The sequence below is a fragment of the Sphaerodactylus townsendi genome, linkage group LG01 (assembly GCF_021028975.2).
Source record: "Sphaerodactylus townsendi isolate TG3544 linkage group LG01, MPM_Stown_v2.3, whole genome shotgun sequence".
NCBI classification, from domain to species: domain Eukaryota; kingdom Metazoa; phylum Chordata; class Lepidosauria; order Squamata; family Sphaerodactylidae; genus Sphaerodactylus; species Sphaerodactylus townsendi.
The window spans coordinates 170,257,848-170,275,878 of NC_059425.1; the positions used below are offsets into that span (position 1 = coordinate 170,257,848).

The following is an 18,031-nucleotide window of genomic DNA, read 5'->3' on the forward strand; positions in this document are numbered from 1 at the left end:
GGATTTGACCCCAGCCTCGAAATCATCACGCGGCATAACCTGTGCTAGATTTTAATACATTTTGATACTACTGCATCTATTCACACTGTGACCAAATACAAAAAGCTGGACCTCAGTGACTCATTACAAATAACATTACAACCTGAGGACCGAAGGGGAAAGGACCTGAACACAGCCAGACTGAAGGCAGAGAAGAACTAACTCGCTCAGGGGAAAGCCTCGTGAAGGGCATGCTCATTCCAGCAGTGCATAGAACTGATATTCAACAACCTTCCTTTGCCCAGGAAAAGCTGCTGAACAAACACACATTTTTCCCTCCGTTTTTCCATCCTGTATTTTTCCCTCCTGAAACACCTGGTCTAAAAAAGCAAGTGTCTTGGTTGTTTGAGTGTGTTTGTAATGTGTAGTTAATCTCTCAGGCCACTGGGAGGAGCACAAGGATGAGAAATTAAATCGTTTTCTCCAGGGTTTGTTATAGGAAAGGTGGATTTCCCCTCCCCCCCCCCAAAAAAATTCAGTTTTAGAGATAACCGTTGATTTCCTCATCATTTTTCTCTCTCTTTTGAATAAAGGATTTCTCTTTGAAGAGAGACCAAAGTGTCTCCTTGTAACTTCAGTCACTGAATTTTTTTTGTTAACACGCCACAAGGTGGTGCTGTAAGAGGAAGACAGGAAATGACCTGTCTCTGAGCATCTACAGAGAAAATTTCTGACATGTCGTAGAACGTCCCTACCTGCCCCCTCCTTTCTTTGAATTTCTCTTTGATCAGAACAGAACTGATCATAAAGTGACTTCAATTTCTGAAAAAGGTGGGGGTGGATTGCTGGATTCAGGGAGAAATTGGGTAAAGAGGAATTCAGTGAATTTCTCTTAACACCAGTTTTCAGTCATCACCAATTTATCTAACTGCTATGAAAAAGTGGAGTGCTTCACATCAAGCACAATGCAAATTGAAGAACACATGTGACAAAAAGAGCCATATTTTTGTAAGACAATTCTTTTACCTCCTGAAGTCAGCTTTTATGAATGGTGATTCAGGGGTCTTTTTGCTCAATAGATGAGCACAGGTGACTTGCAGCCCAGTCAGCAATTATTCACCAGTACATTTAGCCCATGGGCTTCCAGGTTCCTGCCATGATAGCACAAATCCATTCACATAGACCCAGACAGACAAGCCAGCTACTGGAAGAGGGTAGGGCCCATCTAATATTCTTTAGGCAGGGCAGTCAAAGTAGAGCTTTGTCACACAATTTAATCCTGCTCTAAATGTGATTCAACATTTCAGGACAGCCTACAAATCAATTTTGCAGAACACCAGTGCTTGTTATCACTGGCCAACCCTGTCTCATACCATAGTCTTAGGAGACTGATTCTTTATTTCTGGTTTTGAAATTCTTGAACTATCATCAATGAACCTCTTAATCTATTATCTGGCTTAGTGAACTGAGACCGCTCAGTTTCAGCAAAAGGAACTGATGTTAAAATGGCCACAGCAAAGTACATTCTGATGAGTTTCCTTCAGCATTTCTGCTGAGCCAAATATGGGGTTTAGATCTCATTTTAAATATTTTTGCCATATATTATTATACTTAAAATGTTAAAAAGCCAGTGAACCTAAGCAAACATGTGTAGACCAATAATTTATAGCTGGAAATGTCAGTTTTGATGGAGAAAAACCTGGAAGTTGTTTCAAGCCCATTAAAGATCAACCCATTGGTTAACCTAAAACTTATTTTAACAAAGGGAGCTGCCAGCTAAGAGAAATTCCAAATATTCTTGCCGAAGTTCTTGGAAAGAAACACAAGTTTGGCTCAAATGAAGTGCAGAGCCATGGTTTAATTGAACCATGGTTAGCTCATCATTCAAACACAGAATGTAATACTACAACTGGGTAGAGTCTTTCAAACCAGGATCTGAAACAGTATCTCAGGCTGGCTTATTAACCACAATTCCTAACCATGGTTTCGCCTCACATAACAAATGTGGAACCCTGGTTGAATCCAGGACTGTTTCCTCCCATTGCTGCTGCTGCTGCTTCATACCCTGCCCGAATACAGAGGTGTCTGGCAAGAGAAGCCCAACAACCACACCTCTGTCACTGCCTCTTACTAGCTGTTTCCTTTGACCAGATCTTCACTCTCCTGAAAAGAATTTCACCACCCTTGCACAGCTGCTAACCAATAGTTGGTAACTACTGGAATTGGGAACACCGTGAAGAAGACAGGAGAAGTGCAAAGGCACTGCAACCAGCTTTCTTTTTCCTTCAGGTCACAAATGACTTATGGGAGCCCTGTAGATTTTCAAGGAAAGAGATATTCAGAGATGCTTTGCCACTGCCTGCCTCGGCATGGGCTGAAAGAGTTCTGAGAAAACTGACTGGCCCAAGGTAACCCAGCAGGCTTCATGTGGAGGAGTCAATCTTGGCTCAACCAGATTACAGCCAGCCACTCTGAACCACTATGCCACGCTGGCTCTGTCAGCCACTCTTAACCACTATGTCACAGTCAGCTACTCTTATACTCTTAACAACTACGCCACGCTAGCTCTGAACCCAGCATTAAGAGAGATAAACCAGGACAGAGTGACTGTAAGCCAAATCCTAGTTCCATAAACTAACCACATTCAGAATAAGCCATGGCTTTATACATTGCTTGCCAGAGGCGTACTGAGGGGAAATGGCATCGGGGGGGCAGCTCCTCCTCTGGGCACCTCCTGCCCCCCTCGGTCGGGGGACGAGGCTCAGTGCTCAGGGGCATGGCTTGGACTGAGCCCCGCCCCTGCCTCTCTGCAAAAGTTGGCCTGCACGGAGGCCGGGGGCAGGGTTAGGGTTGGCACGGGCTGGAACCGCAGCTGTACGCCACCGAGCCCCACCTCCCTGCAGGGGGGCGGGGCTCAGTAGTGTGCGGCTGGGGTGCACACCGTTTCATCACATGGGGGGGGGCACCCGACCAAAAGGTGAGACCCCATGTCCTTGTAGGCTGTACGGGTTACATTCAGACATAACAGGGGTCATTTTAAACAATGGGGTCATTTTAAACAATGCTTTGTTTGTGCAGCCAGGATTCAGTTCTCAAAGAGTAGTCCCGGTTTGCTGTGACAAATGCTGATTTCATTGCCTTCCCCCTAGCCAAGCATCTTTGTGGCCAGAGGAGTATGCGACAGCACTGCTAGGGAATAAACCAGACTACTGCATTCATAAGAAACCACAGTTAAGACTAAATGCGGTCAATAAAAAGCTGCCAGATTGTGGTTTCTAATACTGGCTTAATGGGCCACATTCAGGCAACAGCAATAACCAAAGTTAGTTCAGTTAAACCAAAGTTATACATTACATCTGAATTGAACCTCAGGTTGTAGCACTGATCAAAGAATAAACTGAGCCACCATGTGAAACAAATCTATCCGGAACAAGTTGCTTTTAGTTAGAGTGCATTAGAAGAACTCTCAAACCAAAATGTGAAGGCGACTTTGGTCAAGGTGGAACACATACCATTGTGCAGGTTTCTTGCTCAAACAGAACGCTTCCTACTTGCAGTTGCTAAGCACTGCTCTCCAAGATCATTGTGTCCTGCAAGCTCGCGTACCTAATTTCAATTCATTCCCTGAGAGCTAATTCTCATATTCTGAAACTAGTATACAAGGTAAGTGCTGACATGTGTGAAAATTATTCATAGTCTTAATCCTCCAGCAAAAAGACTAATTTACATAAAGCTTACCAAGTTCAGTTTTAAAGCACCTAAAGTCTTTGCCAATCTGTCTGGGTGAATGTCATAAGAAGAGGATCCAGGAAGGCTGAAAGTCTAGTAGGTTGCAAAGAGCTAGGTTCTCCCATGTGCTTACACCTCTTTCTAGGAAGGCTTGAATAACTTTCTAGGAAGGCTTGAATAACTTTCTGAAACCAGCAATCCAGAAAGTTGCACTGTGCATTTAATGTACCAAATTGCAAATGAATTGAAAGGATCCTCTCTACTTTAAGTAGTGCAAAATTTAAATTCAGCAATCTCAAACTGATTAGAGCTTTAAGTGTCATAGTATATCTATGATAAACATTTTTAAAATTCATTATACCTCTTTTTTTCCTTGCTTCCTTGATTTCTTCGCACATTTTATTGAACTCTGGATCCAACTCAGCAGCAATGATAGCATGAGCAGTATCCTTCAAAGTACAGGCTCGGTGCCTAATTATTTTATCTACAAAATTAGCATAATTCTCATTTTAATCATCAAAGACATTTTTTTAAAAACGTATTCATAATCTTACCTCATACGCAAAAGGCAATGGTACAAATATCTGAAAGGCACATGAGCCACCAAATTAACCCACCAGACAAAAATCAATAAAACCCACATAAGTGACAAAATAGCATAGATCATACAGATTCTTAATGGAAAATATACATTTTAATCAACCTCCTGAAAATAGAAGGTTTCATAGAAGATGTATTCATTTACCCAAGCCAACCGCAGTTTGTGATGTTACCAAAACCAAACAGTATACCTGGACATGCCAGCCCAGTAAGGATGTGGTTATTATTTTTTGGTCTCAGTCAAATATTGCAAAATTCTGGGGGCTGATAAAAGATTTAAAGCATCTTACAGAACCCAATACATGGCTCAAGAAACACCTGTAGTTTGGTGAGTCACATACTGGGCAGATTTATACCATATAGGATCACAGCTTTTGGAATTTACCAAGAAACATATACAGGTATGCCTGTGAACATTCATATTTCCAAAAATTGTGGAAATGCCCCTACTCAAAACGTCCATTAGATAATGTGAAAACAGAGCCCTCAGGTTTCTTGGAATGGAGGGAGCAAAGATCCTCCGCCAGAGAAGCAATGGCGTAGCTAAGTAACTACAGGCTCTTGATTTAATGGCGTTACAGCACTGGAAACCTCAATGCAAGGCCCAGCCACTAAAGCCACTAACAAAAATTATAGCCAGCAAGCCTATTCTGTTTATTTATTTTATTAAATTCATATCCCACACCCCCCTACATAGACTTGCTGTAAATCCTGCTGAACTTGTGGTAATTTGCTTATGAGTAAATATGCAAAGGGCAGCACCAACTGAGCCTGGAAACCATAAATGCTAGATAATTCAAGAGGGGAACCTGAGCAACACCAATTAGAAACAGAGGTGAAGCAGATTATCAACCAATAAGTAACCTGCTTGCCATTTCGGCCAGATTCCTTTCCAACCAGAATTTAGAATTTAAAACAGGGCCTTCTGAGTTGTGGCCCTACAAAAATCAGCTGCCCTCCAAGGCTAAGATACATTTTAGTGAAGCTTGTTTTTGAAGTGTAGGTGCTGTGTTTCTCAATGTATCGTTTTAAGGATCCAAGAGGCCTCTGTGGGACATAAGTTGTTCGCTGTACACAGGGAGAAAGAAATGGAGAGCTCGGAGCAGTGGTGGGATTCAAATAATTTAACAACCGGTTGTTTACAAGCACCGCTTTAACAACCGGTTCTGCCAAAGTGGTGTGACCCAGCTCAATCCCACCACTGGCATGGAGGTTCACAGAAGTTACTAGACCAAGATGGATTGCTTGAGCTTGAGAACTACTGCCCTGTAACACGGAGACTACTGTTTAAAAAAACGCAACCCCAGATAGAGTTAGGACTGCGCTATGACTCGTGTCAAAGTCTTCAGGCAAAACTTCTAAGCAATATGCATTTATGACAGGTAGCTTATACAAATTCTAATCTGCAAATGAATACACAGTTTGTTCTAAAAAAAGAGTCCTGTGGGACCATGAAGACTAAGAGTCCTGTGGGACCATGAAGACCAGCATTCACAGAGCAGATCTTCCCTGTACCCAGAAATTTACTGTAACCCTCCACATAGCTCCCAAGAGTCCATAAACCTCTGAAGACTATGGTGGACTACATTGAGAGGCAACATAGTGGCAATTCTCCCACACTGCATCAGCAGAAATGTGGAATGAAAAGATATTAAGATCCAGCCCTAGCTAATGTATTGGAGAAAAGGCTCCTGTGAGCTGTAGTTCATAAGATGAACAAAGTGACGCCTCAATCAGCAGAACAAATTATATGTAGGAGGGGAGGTGGGAAATTGTGAACAGTGATTAAAATGCAAGAAGAAAACGTGCATTCTTAAAGCAAGAGTAGAACAGCACTTCCTTACCCCCAGGATCTTTGTCAGGATTATATTCCAATGCATTGCTGCAGATGAGATCAATGTCGATGAGGAAATCCTTTGTTGTTAAATAGTTCTGTTTGTCAATTTTACTTATTACCGTAGACAGGTCCATCGGCTCTTTGATAACTTCCAGATAGTCTGAAACCTACAATCGTACAGCACAGAAAAGTGACACAGAGACCTATGCTGGTTTTTACACATTTCCAACACTAGGTTTATTAGTAATTTTCAGATTCATTTCATGCAAAACAGTTCCAATCACCAAAGAGCAGAATCCGTGCTAGTACCAAGGTTCTTCCTCATGCAGAAGTAACTGTGCACAAGTTGGCTGAAATGAAATTATTTTCATTTTTAAATACGAGAAAGAGTTGGCTTTATATCCCCCCTTTCTCTCCTGCAAGGAGATTCAAAGGGGCTTATAAACTCCTTTCCCTTCCCCCCTCACAACAAACACCCTGTAAGGTGGGTGGCTGAGAGCTCAGAAGAACTGTGACTAGCCCAAGGTCACCCAGCTGGCGTGTGTGGGAGTGCACAGGCTAATCTGAATTCCCCAGATAAGCCTCCACAGCTCAGGCAGCAGAGGGGGAATCAAACCCGGTTCCTCCAGATTAGAGTACACCTGCTCTTAACCACCACTGCGGGACTACTTCTCCCCATACTGCCCCACCATGTCCCTCCGTTCGTCGGAGGGAAACCTACCGGAGATCCCTGGCCCAAAGGAGGTCTGGCTGGCTTCCACGAGGGCCAGGACTTTTTCAGCCCTGGCCCCTACCTGGTGAAATAAGCTCCCTGATGAGGTCAGGGACTGTGGGCCCTGAATGAGTTCCACAGGGCCTGCAAGACGGAGCATTTTCACCAGGCATTTCCATCTAGCCAGCCATCCTGACTATTACTATCACTGGCCTCCCACGTGTGTAGTAGTGGGGAGGGTTTTTTAGCACCACCTGTTTAGCTGTTTTAATGTTAGTTTTTAATGTTTGAATGTTTGAAATTCTGATGATATTGTTGTTTTAAGTGTAATTTATTGTTGTTCGCCGCCCCGAGCCCAGTTGGGAAGGGGGGGGGGATGTGAATAGAAAATAAAAAAATAAAAATAAAAACGTGGGATCCCTCCAAGACCTCCAATCACAATGGCAGAAAAGCTAATTCACATCCCGAGACAAATGAACACACAAGTAAGGTTAGTAGGCTTTCAAAATTCTCAGCAGGGAACCACAAGGCTAAAGAAAGGAGTCCTATGCAAAAGTTATGTTTGAAGAAGACAGCCTATGCCAGTGGTGGCGAACCTTTGGCACTCCAGATGTTATGGACTACAATTCCCATCAGCCCCTGCCAGCATGGCCAATTGGCCATGCTGGCAGGGGCTGATGGGAATTGTAGTCCATAACATCTGGAGTGCCAAAGGTTCGCCACCACGGGCCTATGCACAATAGGGAGCAAGGTTCTACCCACCCACTTCTGCTACAAGCTTCACTGAATGTCACACATCTACAGCCAATCCGTTCCATATGTACATTCCAACTTCATAGAATCACAGAATCATGATTCTATGAAATTTGATGATGTGCAGATGGTGCCCGTACATTTAGAAGCTACGCGCACATCACTTTCCAAGGCAAACCACCAGGGGGGAATAACCCAACCAACCCCAACAAGATAAATGCAAGATATCAAGTTAAATGGTAACTTAAATGATAGGGAGGAATAACCCAACCAACACCAACAAGATAATGCAAGGTATCAAGTTAAATGGTGACTCAAATGATAGTTTCAAGCGATAGTTCAGGGGAGGGGAAAGAGGGAGCTTCATATTCCAAAAAGACCATTTTGCAGTTTGCACATGCACAGATCTCAAGTGTAGGATTCACAGAGACCACGAAAGTTACAGTTAATGTACACACAGGCATTAAAAAAAGATCTACACAATTTTTTATGCCTGCAAAAGGAAAAAAAATCAACTCCAGAAACGTAAACATTATTCTTCTAAGAACATCATCACAACTGGCTGTTAAGCAGTTATCTGTGCAAAGTTGGTTTTGAAGTTGACCAAAAACCAGACAGACAAACATAGCTTGTAAATAGGATGATCTAAAAGCAAGCTTCTAGAATACAGATTTCAGTTACAGCAGCTTTGTCATTCTCTATTTAATTTCTTATAGCTGTTAGAATGAAAGTCTAACCAAATTTCCCTCCAAAGGTCAAATCCATCAAATAGAAAAATGGATGTCGTACTGGCTTAAATTATTTATTGAAAGCCACCCTTGGCAAAGGCTGGCTATAAATACTGGTAATAAATTCATTTTTTTGTCGTTTTAAATTTTGCAGACTGCTATCGCTGGCCGGTCAAATGGCATCTTGTATAACATCTATATGACCTTATTTCTACTCAATAATAATAATAATATTGGCCAGAGACAGGCAAAGGGAACAACGATTGGTCAATTTGTTATCTTGAGCAGATTTTACCATCTAATCAATATTTCTTTAAGATGGCTCATTCAATGCTGATTCTCCAATCAAAGATCAATTTGCATTCGGCCTGGCATGGGCAAAACAAATTAAGGCACACAGTGGAAGAAGCAGCAGAAAGAATATACAGAGGTCTAGATTATGTTAGTACTGCAGCCAAGAACCAGTTAGCTGGGGCTTCAAAATGTTCCAATTAAGCCAATATTCCCTGAAAATATGGAGAGAGAAAAAACCCAAGAGTAATATCACAGATAACCGAGGCCATCTGGGATACTGACTCATTTGTGCTTTTTTTTTTTTTTTTTAGGAAAAATTAATTGTTAATACGGTCAACTTCATCGTTTGCACGTTACTGGAAACAAGACCTCTTCAATATCCACCGGTTTGCTGAAGATGTTAAAGCGCTTGTCAGTGGCCAGCCGCTTGGTAACGTCCCTGAGAAACAGGCGCAGCTCTCGCAGAGTGTTCTCTTCCTGGTCTTCCATACGCTGCTTTTCCCCCTCTGACAACTGGCGGGTCGGAGACGGCAGGGCAAGGGGAAGGACCTCCCTATCAGAAAGAGCTAAAAATAATTTGGGAGGAGAGAGAAGGGGGGAAAAAAATCAGACTCTTCCCTCAGAACATTTTATACCACCCAACAATATACAGCAGAACCTCGGTTATCGTTGCCATCGGGTTTCGTCGGTTTCGGTTTTCGTTGGGTTTTTTCAATGAGAAGTTGCCTCGGTTTTCGTCGACACACGCACCGCTAATTTAGCAACGAAAACTGGCAACCCCCGGCTTGTCTATTGTTGACAATGGGAGCCTCATTTTTCGTCAGTTTTGGTTTTCGCCGAGGTTTCCCGGACGAATTGCCAACGAAAACCGAGGTTCCACATAACACCAAGCATTCTACATTCATTTATAAGAGGCCAAGAAATACCAATATGATGTGATTGCTTTTTTACACGCCCTGTGTACAGCCTACTCAACACTAGTAGCCCAAAGCAGAAAGAACTGGGAGATTCAGAGGGTGGGTTCCCAACGCCATCCCTATGTAGCCCAACACACCTCTACTCCTGGCATCTATTAATTAAAACATGCATTAAAACATTGCCTTTGGCTCAAGCTGGCTGTTTAGTACAGGGAAGTTAAAACGCCAAAAGTAGGGAGTGAGTTTGGGTTTTTTTTTAAATTCTCTCCATCTCCAATCTCAGGAAAACTCAGGAAATTAATAGGATAGATCCAGTAATCCATTAGTGGAAGACAGTGACAGTCCCTGATTTCTTCTCCTGCCTCAATTCCCTCTTCTTTCCAAGTAGTGGCAGTGGGCTCAGAGGCAGGGAAAGGAGGAGAAATCGCCCTTCTGGCATCTTCTGTAGGAAGAGCTGCACTGCCAGAAGGAGGTGGTAGATGTAGAAGAAGAATTATGGTTTGGACTTGATGGCTCTTGGGGTCTCTTCCAACTCTTATGATTCTATATCTTCTTTTCTCTACCTTTAAGGAGTCTACAAGTGGCCTAAGTTGCCTTCCCGTTCCCCTCCCCCACAATAGACACCTTGTGAGCTAGGTGGAACTCGGACAATTCGGGGAAAACTGTGACTGGCCCAAGGTCACCCAGCAGGCTTCATGTGGAAGAGTGGGGAAACAAGCCCGGTTCTCCAGATTAGAACCCACTGCTCTTAACCACTACACCACACTGATAATTTCATCCCCACCTTCTTTCTCACTGCAGCCCACCCACTCATGTGGTTATTACTCCATGCAGGTCTTGCAACCCAGGAAATCAACTTTCTCGGGGTTTGGCTGGGAGAACAGGAAACTGGAGAGGGGTCCATGATCCGTGTGTCAACTGGTCACGGTCTCCAACCCAATGATTTGCCAGATTCCAAAATATCTGTGCTGACATTGCAGAGGCATATGATGGCATGGACTTGCTTTTAAAAGTGCCCTGAATACACCACAAGCCCTACCAATAGGATTCTCCTTCTTCCTTCCTCTTCCAACAGTACCTTAACAGGCATCACAGAACTTGCCTCTCTGCCTGTTCAGTGCAGGAGGGCAACAGTGCCTAAACGGAGGACATGAACACAACGAGCGTGCACAGACCCCACACAAGGTTATGGCCAGTTACTGAGGTGCCCAGTTTTATGGGCCATTCAGGCAGAAGAAACCACATTTTTGGAGTATCAGAGACAGAGAACCCACCAGTATGCTTTCTTCTCGGAGGAGGCATCGACGCCTGGTTTAGAACCAGCTCTTGGAAAAACTTCCGCCTGTCTTCTTCACTGGGTCTCTGAATGTAAAAAACCTCTTCGTACTGGATTTTAAAGATACATTTCACCTGTGCAAAAAACACATAATGAAAACATAAAGAACTATTTTAAAACTATGTGAACAATTATGCCATTACGTTCACAAGGCCAGTTTTTGAACAGGACAACTGAAGGCATCCTCAGGGGTCACTACTCCTGATGCATGTTTCCTCCGAAAGTCCTAATTAATGTTTACATTGTTCTGCACAGGAGCAGTAACATCTGAATACTCAACAGCATGTGCCTGGCCAAAGATACAACAGCCCTGGTGAGGCACAATAGGTTTTATATTAGGGGTAAGCAGGATTTAAGTGCTGGGCAGTGGCTTGTTAGTGGCACGCACATGAGAACAGTGGGATCTAAATGAGTTCAGAGTTGGTGGTAGCATCTAAGCATTGCTTTCACAAACAGCATAGGGAGCTCCAGCAGAAAACCGGAGTACCATTTGCTGGAATATTAGACCTTCGCTATTACTAAAAATAGGTACAATAATTGATCAATTCAATCAATATCGGATGGAATTCAATTAACTACTGTAGGAAAGCTTGGGAATACTACTGGGATTTTTCATTTCAACTACAGCTTCTCTATGCTCTGCCACTTATTTATTTTTAATATATTTTTAGCATCTTCCTGTTCAAAGCAGTTCGCCTGGGAGGGCTATTGCTTAAGAAACAATTCCAGACACCCAAACAAATCCTTAGGCATCTATTACTCACTCGGCAATCTATTGCTCGCTACTTGCCCCCAGCAAACTGCTTTTGAGGCTGAAGAAATGTTTTTCTTTTTGTTTAAGGGAGGAGGTAAAGAATAGAGAGCTTACAGTTTAAAGAAAAAGCTCACCGAGTTGTTCTTTGGATCCCAGGCACAATTAAATATAAAATGAAACACTTCAAAGATTTTTCTAAACTAGAATTAAAAAGCGTTTCACCTATAATGGTGGAACAGATAAGACAGTCAGAAGTTAATGGTTACATCCACAGTGGGATAATAGAGAAAACCACCACCAGCTGATTCTCAGGGGAAAACCAGGAACCTCTTTATTGAAGTTAATTCATCCGCCTCCTGATTTGGCAAATACAGAGCAGGGGGATGTCAGCATGACTAGGTCAAACAAGCAGGACCCCAGAGAGGCAAGGTCAAGTTTCGGCTTCAAGTAAAAATTGGGTTGGATTCTACCATTACACTCAATTAACTTTCGAATTTCTCTGGCAGAACGCTGAGCTTCATGTCTGGTAAAATCACAGACACCAACACGATTTTGGGGGTTATGAGATTTCAAGAATTAAAGCTTCCTTTGCATGCTCATAGCCCCAAAATCTTGTTGGTTTTTAAAGCATTACCAGGCTCAAACAGTGGCGTACCATCCAGGGGGGGACATGGGATCAAATGTCCCCGGGTAGAGGCCATTTAGTCACATGGGGGTGGGAAATCGCCCCCCAGACCCCTCCTCCTTTTCTCCAGGCCCATACACTGACTTCAAGACCTGGTGCAAAAAAATGTTGTTTGGCCATCGTGTGGGAGGGCGACACTGAGGCCACACAAGGAAATCTGATTTTGTACAGGACTACATTTTCCCTAGATATGCCTCTGGGCTCAAAGCTGGGCTGTTCTACTGCAGACCAACACAGCTACCTTCTGAATCTATTTTCTCCAGCAGAAGATACTTTTCCTCTGGTCTGCCCTTTGCTGAGAAGAGTGGTAGGATACAACCCAATATCTCCATATTGAGATGCATGCAAACTATTTCTTCCCTGCATTTCTAGATTCAGAAGTGTCCCCTGCATGCATTTCTAGATTCAGAAATGATCTCTGCACACCTGTATCACAAACAGCTTATTTAAAAGGTTCTAAGAAGTATTTCTGAGCTACTATGTTGGAATCTAAGCAAGTTCTGGAAAGGGTACATGGGGATTTCCCTGTGTTAAGGTCATAAAGAGCTAAATTATGCCTTTCTACACGTCAACCAACCACGGTTCATGCTCACCTCTTCAGGCAGTTCACTATACATGGTTTCAGAGGTAGAGAGTAGAAATATAGGTGAGAATGATGGTATATCTTGCAGCAAAGTTAGAAATGTAGCTCTCACAGTTTCACTGACGGCTTCCCACCAATCACCGATCTGAGGCATGTAAATAATACTTGGTAGTGTTCTTCTTGCTTCACGAAAGATCTAGTCAAGGAGGATACTGATAGTAAGATTATGATACTAAGCACATCATTAAATTACTGGCATGAGGTATACTTGGTTACTTTTTGTAGTCTGATGCTTTGTGCTTTCCTTATAGTTTAGGTCTAAATATAAGCATTTTCCACAAAGACTGGATAGTGGCTTCACATTATCCTCAATCACAAAGGGTTGTGATTATAGACAAACAAAAAGTCTTCAGACTTCAAATCAGTATAAATGTCTTGCCCAGCTAGAACACTCCACTCAAAAAGGGCTGTGCCACGATGACCTTTTACATTTCTCCACAGAAGACCAAACAGGCAGACACAGCCCCACCCATGTGATTTATGGCTTACTCCTTCAGAAAAAGCAGGTGTGTTCCTCTAATCAACAAAAAAAATACACACCCAGTCTTGTGGGTTGTTTAACATATATTTAAAATTTGTATTCCACCTTCTCCTTTACACACAATAGCAACATAAAAGTACAATTGATATAATAGTAAACACCAACTAACCTGTGCACAGGACTCCTCAGGTGTTTTGGCACTGACTGAATAGAGTGCAGGCAGATCTAATCTGTGTACAGCAAATTTTTCCAAAGAGTGCAATAGGGCTGGAGCAAGGTGCGAAGTCTGACCTGAATCCCTTTCTCCAGAAAGCAGTAATCTTGGCCTGTAAGCAGTAGGCTGGTGGTAAGCTGATCTGTAACAAAAGCAATCTTTCTTAGACTAGTGTGCACTGATCATTACTGTATCATACTGTGTACTGTCTACAAGTGCTTAATAGAGGACAACATAAATTAACACCATGACATTGGCAGTTCAGTTGTAAGTGCACATTTTTTGTCATCAAGTCTCAGCTGATGAAGACCCCATAGGGCTTCTAACACAAGAGACATCCAGAGATGTTTTGCCATTGCGTGCCTTTGCATAGCAGTCCTCCTGGACTGTCTGACTCTGGGTGATCTCCCATCCAAGTACTTACCAGGGAAGGCCCTGCTGAGTTTCCAAGGTTTGATGAGATCAGGCTAGCTTGGCTTATCCAGGTCAGACTGATGACTTTTAAAAGCTACCTAAACACAACTCCCCAGCAGAGTCAAGCCATGGGTTGGTTATAGTTCAGCTGCAGTGGTGTAGCGCCCAGGGGGTCGGGTGGGGCGCGATGCACCAGGCTTGCACCAGTGTGGGGGTGTTCCGGAACGTGGCAGACAGGGCCTTAAAGGGGCACAGCGCAAATGCGCGCCCTGGACATAGTTCCCCCTTGCTCTGCCCCTGTTCAGCTGTATTTGAATATGTTCTGGTTTGGCATTATGTGTGTGTGTATATAAATGTATACATATGTATGTATTTTATACATATAGATACACATAACTCAAAAGCTTTGTTCACAAGTACCTGGTCAACCTAGCACCTTTCTTAACGAGCGAGCCAGCCAAATTACCTGCATGCCATCCCCTGTTTGGGGGGGAGCTGCTCAACTCCCTGGTGGCAAATTGGGTAAAAGTTTTGCCAAACAGCATATCTGATTAACTAGTAACCCCAGTTCCCCATAGATGCTGGTTAACAGGGTTTTTTTTTTTACTGCATGTACAAAAAAGCAGGTTCTAAATAGTAAGCATTTGATAACAAGTTTGGGTCACTTGAACCCATGCTGCTCTGGTTCACCCACAACCATTTAAACACATGCTGCTTTCCCTACTCTCAAACTGTAGGTTACTGACCTCTGTCTTTTTTGTGTTTTTTTAAACATAACATGCAAAATACCATGTAAACAGAGGGCAATAAGCAATAATTTGGATCTCTGAACACTGATAATATTGTTGAAGTGCTATATCCTAAAACTATTCAGCTGTCTTGCAACAGAAAACCCTACAAACCCTGCCCCTTCTCGATGCCCGTGTACCATCTGCTGGTCCCCTCCCAGGGTTGGGACCGGGCGCCACCTACCAAGTGGTAGATGGGTCATACTGCTGTTATTTTAATTAATGGATTCCATGGTTTTAATGATTGTTCGATTGGCTTTGTGCACTGGGTTTTATGTTTTTTTTCTTTTCTTTACATGTACACCACTCTGAGCCCTTTGGGGGTAGAGCAGTTAAGAAATTGAATGAATGAATGAATGAATGAATGAATGAATGTGTGTGTGTGTGTGTGTGTGTGTGTGTGTGTGTGTGTGTGTGTGTGTGTGTGTGTGTGTGTGTGTGTGTGTGTGTACATACTAAGCCCTTCGGGGAAGGGCGGTATAGAAATTTAATAAAATAAATAAATAAATATATAAATGTTCTGGAAATTGAAACATAGCACAGTATGTGCATTTAAGAAAAATTAGAAAAAACGAAAAAGTGCTGATCTTCGACCACATTAATTTTTTTAAAGTAACCAAATACCTGTGTACGCTTATACAATTAAAAACAGTGGGTGAGCACGGCAATTAATGGGAGTACTGAGAAAGAGGGGAGCTGATCCCATAAGATAAACAAGCTAAACCTTTGACACAAAGCATTCAACAGTACAACTTCAGTCAGTTTTCCTTAAGGTCCTACCATCAAAAGACACCACTTTGTGAAAGTATGTGATTATGGAACAGAAGCTTCAACATTTTTTAAAAATTTATTCCATTATTGCCCTTTCCCTTGTGGGTTAAAGGAAACTTCCTTCTTGTACATAATAAAAACATACATTAAATTACAATTACAATTGAAATCTCAGGTGGCGGTTAGTCCAATCACCTTAAGTATACTAAAACCCTGAACTATAAAAACATCTCGCAGGAAGAGAATACAAAACCCAGGAAACGGAGGGGTGCGGAAGAGGGAAGCCAGTTGAATGATGGAAACTGTAGCTCCCTCAACCATAAGCCTGGTGGAACAGCTCAGGTCCAGAAAAATTGCATCGTCTTGCCGGGCCCTGGCCTCTCTAGGACAGAGTGTTCCATGGGGTTGAGGCCAGGGCTGAAAACACCCTGCAGTATTTGCAAGGATTTTCACTGAAGGGATATTATTTATACAGAGACTCATTATTTTTCCTGTATGTTCTGTTTCCTGTTCTATGTTAGCCCTGTATTGTATTATTTTCCATCGTTGATATTTGGGCTGTTTGATACAGTACTTTTTAATAATTTCTATTATTAGAAATTATTTTTTGAGCCAGACAGAGTAATTTTTCTTGTAATATCCATACTGCCTCTGGTTCATTCTTTCTACTGAAAACACCCTGGCCCTGGTCAAGGCCAGTCAGAAATACAGATAAAAAAAAGGGGGGGGGGGCAGTGGAGTTTATCAATATACTTTTCAAGCAAGCATCAACCATAAAGAATCCACTGTTACAATCCACTACACATTTCACTCCCAACTCAATGTCATAAATAATGTTTATGTGAGCACTGTAAGTCTATATAAATGTTGATCGGGGCTGTCAAGTGCTCTCAAAGTCAATCTACTTACATCGTAAAATGAAGGTAGGATTTATGTACAGCAGCTGATAATTGTTTCTTTGGTGATCCTGACTGGCAACTTGTCTCAAATATTGATGACACGTTTTCATCTTCACTGTCATCCAAAATTAGACTTGGTATCTCTGTTCAATTAAAAAAAAGGTTTTAAAATGCATAAGATTAATTCTTTTTTATTAAAGTATTTAATTTTCATTCAAAGAAAAATAAACATTAAAACTATGGGCTCAGTGCCTAACATTTATAAATCTTACTTTAATATACATAAATTATATTACCCTATAACATAAATTATATTACCCTATAACGTACATAAATTAGATTACCCTAAATACACAGAATCAACATTCAAACAGATTCCATTATTTATTGCTTCCCCTCTTGATAAATTTTTACAATTATTCCAGTACAATGCAAATAATTTCCAAGTATCTGCAAATCTGGCCACAGGTCAACCCTTTTTGAGTACATATATATTTATATGATGATTTCTTGTTTGCTGTCCATTTGAACCATACTTTGTTTAATCACAGTCCCAAAAAAGGGCATCAACAGGCCTTTCTATTTCTGAGACAGTGCCATTTTTGCCACAATAACCAACTGGGATAATAAGGACTTTTGAGGCAAATTCATACTAACAGGACAGTCATTCAATAACATTTAAATGAGCATTGCAAAATAACTTCGGTTTCTTTATGCACACTCTTCCAGTTTTTTTTACAACTTGGCAGGTCCATCATTAACATTAAAAAGGATTTCTTTATGCTTCCTTGCTTTCAACAAATATCAGCAGCTCCTGAAACCGTAGTCAATAATGCAGGTGTTAAATACCAATGATAAAGCATTTTTAAACAATTCTCTCCACATATTCTTTAGACACCCCATGAAAAGCTTTCTCCTATTCCTACGGCGATGCAGACAAACCTAGATCAATTTCCCACCTGGTTTTACAATTCCACTTTAATTCTTCTTCCCCCTTTCCAAGATTTGCATATGCTTCGCCAAAAGCCCTCTGCTCACTCAGTATGTTCTCAATATCATTTAATGATGGAAATACATTCATAGCCCTTTATTATTATTATTATTATTATTATTATTATTATTGTTGTTGTTGTTGTTGTTGTTGTTGTTGTTGTTGTTGTTGTTGTTGTTGTTATTGTTATTATTAAATTTATAACCCGCCCTCGCCCTAAGGGCTCAGGGTGGTGAACAACAGAAGGAAACAAAACTGTACACATAATGACAATATAAACAATTAAAACAATTTCAGCATATATACAATAAAACCAGGAACCATAAAACAGCTGATGGCATCAGATATCCCTCCCCCTTGCACCCACGGGAGGCCAGATGGATTGGGTGTGATGGACTCAGCTCGGCTGGCCAAACGCCTGGCGGAACAGGTCCGTCTTACAGGCCCTGCGGAAACTCAACAAGTCCCGCAGGGCCCTGGTCTCTCTCGGGAGCCTGTTCCACCAG

The 18,031-nt window shown here is 42.0% G+C and overlaps 1 protein-coding gene across 1 annotated transcript in view; it reads right to left on the reverse strand.

Moving 5' to 3' along the window:
• ATAD2B (ATPase family AAA domain containing 2B) overlaps nt 1–18,031 on the reverse strand; it is a 91,143-nt gene that overhangs the window by 19,897 nt on the left and 53,215 nt on the right. The window contains exons 18-24 of the mRNA XM_048506088.1: nt 16,545–16,677; nt 13,618–13,804; nt 12,918–13,103; nt 10,824–10,959; nt 9,002–9,198; nt 6,153–6,312; nt 4,070–4,192 (exon numbers count right to left, since the gene is read on the reverse strand). Coding sequence (XP_048362045.1) covers nt 4,070–4,192; nt 6,153–6,312; nt 9,002–9,198; nt 10,824–10,959; nt 12,918–13,103; nt 13,618–13,804; nt 16,545–16,677 — 1,122 coding nt within the window. The remainder of the gene's footprint in view (nt 1–4,069; nt 4,193–6,152; nt 6,313–9,001; nt 9,199–10,823; nt 10,960–12,917; nt 13,104–13,617; nt 13,805–16,544; nt 16,678–18,031) is intronic.